The sequence below is a fragment of the Laccaria bicolor genome, genomic scaffold (genome assembly GCF_000143565.1).
Source record: "Laccaria bicolor S238N-H82 LACBIscaffold_10 genomic scaffold, whole genome shotgun sequence".
NCBI classification, from domain to species: Eukaryota; Fungi; Basidiomycota; class Agaricomycetes; order Agaricales; family Hydnangiaceae; genus Laccaria; species Laccaria bicolor.
Genome location: NW_001889881.1, coordinates 978,723 through 981,901, shown reverse-complemented (window position 1 = coordinate 981,901; position 3,179 = coordinate 978,723). Strand labels below are relative to the sequence as shown.

Genomic DNA, 3,179 nt, shown 5'->3' with positions numbered 1-3,179 from the left:
TGATTTTCCCTTAGGGTTGTTGAGGCAGGCCAGAGTTTCCATAGTGCATGCCCCAAAAAGGCGCATCCAAGTGGTTGAGATAGATGTCTTTTTAATTCGATAATTGGTTTGTCCGTACTACGGCTTTCTTGTGTCTGCGTATGCAACAAATTACTATTAATTTCTTTGGAAAGTTTTCAACGTGTCTTATGATTAATAGTTGGCAGCACCGAGTGTCTTACAAATGAAGAGTTTAGAGAGGGAGCATTGGAATACGGATTCAAAAGGTTCTGCTGCCAAGTTTCAGTGTTGGAGTGCACTTGAGAAGAAGTTGCTACACTTACCCCTCCCAGCTTCGAAACCTTTACAGCTGAGAGGGCTTCTGAAAATCCACGTCGTTGTTTAAACTTTCTTCTTCATCACTAAATCATTTGTAATAGGCATTGTCATAATCCTCCTGTGCTTGCTCGTCTTCTGCTGCGGTTGTAACCATGTTCGCTCTAGCGCGTTTTTCTCCCTTTCTGGTGTATTTGCAATCCCTGTCCCAATGCTTTCTGCTACCACAATGTCTGCAAGGACGGGCACCTTTTTCATCCAGCATTCCATGCAGTGAAACATTAGAGTCGTCTTTTGGGAATTGAGGGTTCGAAGTCGCTTTGGTCCATCCTACCAAGTTGACGTGTACGTTCCTAAAAGGATTATAAGGACTTTGTTGAGTGTTTTCCTTGGCTTGGCCCTGACTTCCCTGTCAGTTCGCATTCTGATACGAATTTTCACCTCCTCCCATATTGAGGAGTGAATCTTCATGAAACTTGACTGATAATCGTAACTGTTCAAGATCTTGGAACAGGTGTGGCGTGATAATTGATCTCCAGAAGGAAGGCGCACCCTCCACGATTTCATTGATCAATTCCCTATCCATGTAGTTATAAACAAACTGCAATAGCTCCAGCTTGCATATGACATACTCACTGGGTGTTTCTCGTCCGTTCCCAGCATCCTGATAGGATGCATGATTGGCACGCGCCTTCTGCTTGTCCAGGAAAGCCCGGTTTATATAGTATTCCCCGATTGCGGCTCATAGTGTATTGACTGGTGGCTACCACTTTTATCATAAAACCAAGGCACTTGCCTGTAGAGCTGTGTGTATAAGTCCACAAGTTTTATGAAAGGCCTTTCATAGGTGTGTCCTGTGTCTTTCTTTCTCATAAAGGCTATGTTCTTTTCATAAAATGTAGGCAAAGACCACAGGACCCTTTCATAACATTTCTTAGGAGCTTTCATAAAAGCTTTCATAATTATTATCATGCGCTTTCTATGAATATTTCATTGAAGCTGTTCAGTTCTTTCATTGTACTTTTCATAATTAAACCTGTGTGCTTTCAATAGGTATTTCATTCACTGGGTTAGGTGTATTCATTGCCTTTTTCATAATTAATGGTGTGCACTTTCATTGAATATTTCATTAGGAATTTTCGGTGCTTTCATTGCTTTTTTCATAATCAATCCAGTGTAATTTCAATAAATATTTCATTGACTATGTCAGGTGTATTCATTGCCTCTATCATATTTAATGGTGTGCGCTTTCATTGAATATTTCATTAGGAATATTGGATGTTTTCATTGTACTTTTCATAAGTAATGTTGTGTGATTTCAATAAATATTTCATTCTCTAGGTCAGGTGTATTCATTGCCTCTTTCATAATTAATGCTGTGTGCTTTCATTGTATATTTCATTAGGAATTTCAACCATTTTCATTCCCCTTTCATTAATTAATGCTGTGCACTTTCATTAAATATTTCATTATCAATTCTGGGTGCATTCATTGTGCATTTCAATAAATATTTCATTGGCTAGGTTATATGCATCCATTGCTTCTTTCATAATTAATGATGTGCACTTTGATTGAATGTTCCACAGCTTTCATTGGGATTTTTCATTGAGTATCTCTCAATATTTCATTCCAATTTCATATCTACCCCCAGGGCTATCATTATGATTTTTCATTATATTCCATGATAGCAATAAAATAGCTATTATGGTCCGCATTGGGAGGGTGGTCACATGACCAATTTCCAAAAATGGTAAAAAAACAAAAGTTGTAGCTCTTCACCATAGCTTCCTGAATCAGTTGGAATTATGTCCTAAAGTGCTTTCATTGTGGAGATATGAGGTAAAATGTTTTCAAAAGTGGCATGTTTTTTTTTTTTTTTTTTTTTGCATTTTTCTACATGAAAAGAACACTAAACAACATGATTTCAACAGATTTAGAAAGCTAAGAGAAGGGGCTACAACTATTGTATCATGGGAAATTTCACCCAAAAAGGAAGGTACATGCCCTAAAAGGGTAATTGACACTGACAGACTACAAAAGATTGCTGATATACTACAAAAGTCAGTTATAGCCTACAAAGTTTATTTATAGACTACAAAAGTCGGACATAGACCACAAAGGTCAGACAAAGACTACAAAAATTAGTAGTGTCTGCTTTTCTCATTACAAAAGTAATAGTGTCCGTTTTTTGAGACTACAATGGTTTGTAGTGTCTGTTTTTTCAGACTACAAAAGTTAATAGTGTCTGCTTTTTGAGACTACAAAAGTTAGTAGTGTCCACTTTTTCAGACTACAATGGTTAGTAGTGTCTGCTTTTTCAGACTACAATGGTTTGTAGTGTCCACTTTTCATTACAAAAGTTAATAGTGTCTGCTTTTTCAGACTACAATGGTCTGTAGTGTCTGCTTTTTCAGACTACAGTAGTTTGTAGTGTCCACTTTTCTGACATATAGTTTGTAGTGTGGTTGACTATGTATGTATAGGTCATTGGGGATATGGTTGAAGGATTGGGATGAGTTGACATTCTGCCACTTATGAATAGTTGCTTTTGATGTCAGGTCCATGGCTGTTTTTCATACTTGCAATCTGTCCTGTCCTTTCACATGAGAAGCCACTATCCTATCTTTGATGTTGGTCAACCTTCCACTCAGATCAGTATCTGCTGTCCTATGTCTGACCACAGTCAATCTTCACATGATTTTTTTGGAGGGATAAATTCTCTGTCCTACCAGAGCAACTTGTCATGTCTTTCAATACTAAGACCAGTTGTCATTGTCCAAGCCTTCACCACTGAGGTCAGCCTTGAGTAGATTGATTTAAAGGTATCAAAAGTGAATTATATAGGTGGTTTGTCCTCTCTGTTC

The 3,179-nt window shown here is 37.7% G+C and overlaps 1 protein-coding gene across 1 annotated transcript; it reads right to left on the bottom strand.

Annotated features, from left to right (window-relative positions):
- Positions 1-406: 406 nt before the first annotated feature.
- LACBIDRAFT_296601 (uncharacterized protein) lies at positions 407-901 on the bottom strand (the record flags this gene model as incomplete). The annotated part of the gene is made up of 2 exons (XM_001880246.1): positions 407-708; positions 757-901. 2 exons carry the CDS (start codon positions 899-901, stop codon positions 407-409), a joined length of 447 nt encoding a protein of 148 aa, XP_001880281.1.
- Between the last annotated feature and the right edge of the window lie 2,278 nt (positions 902-3,179).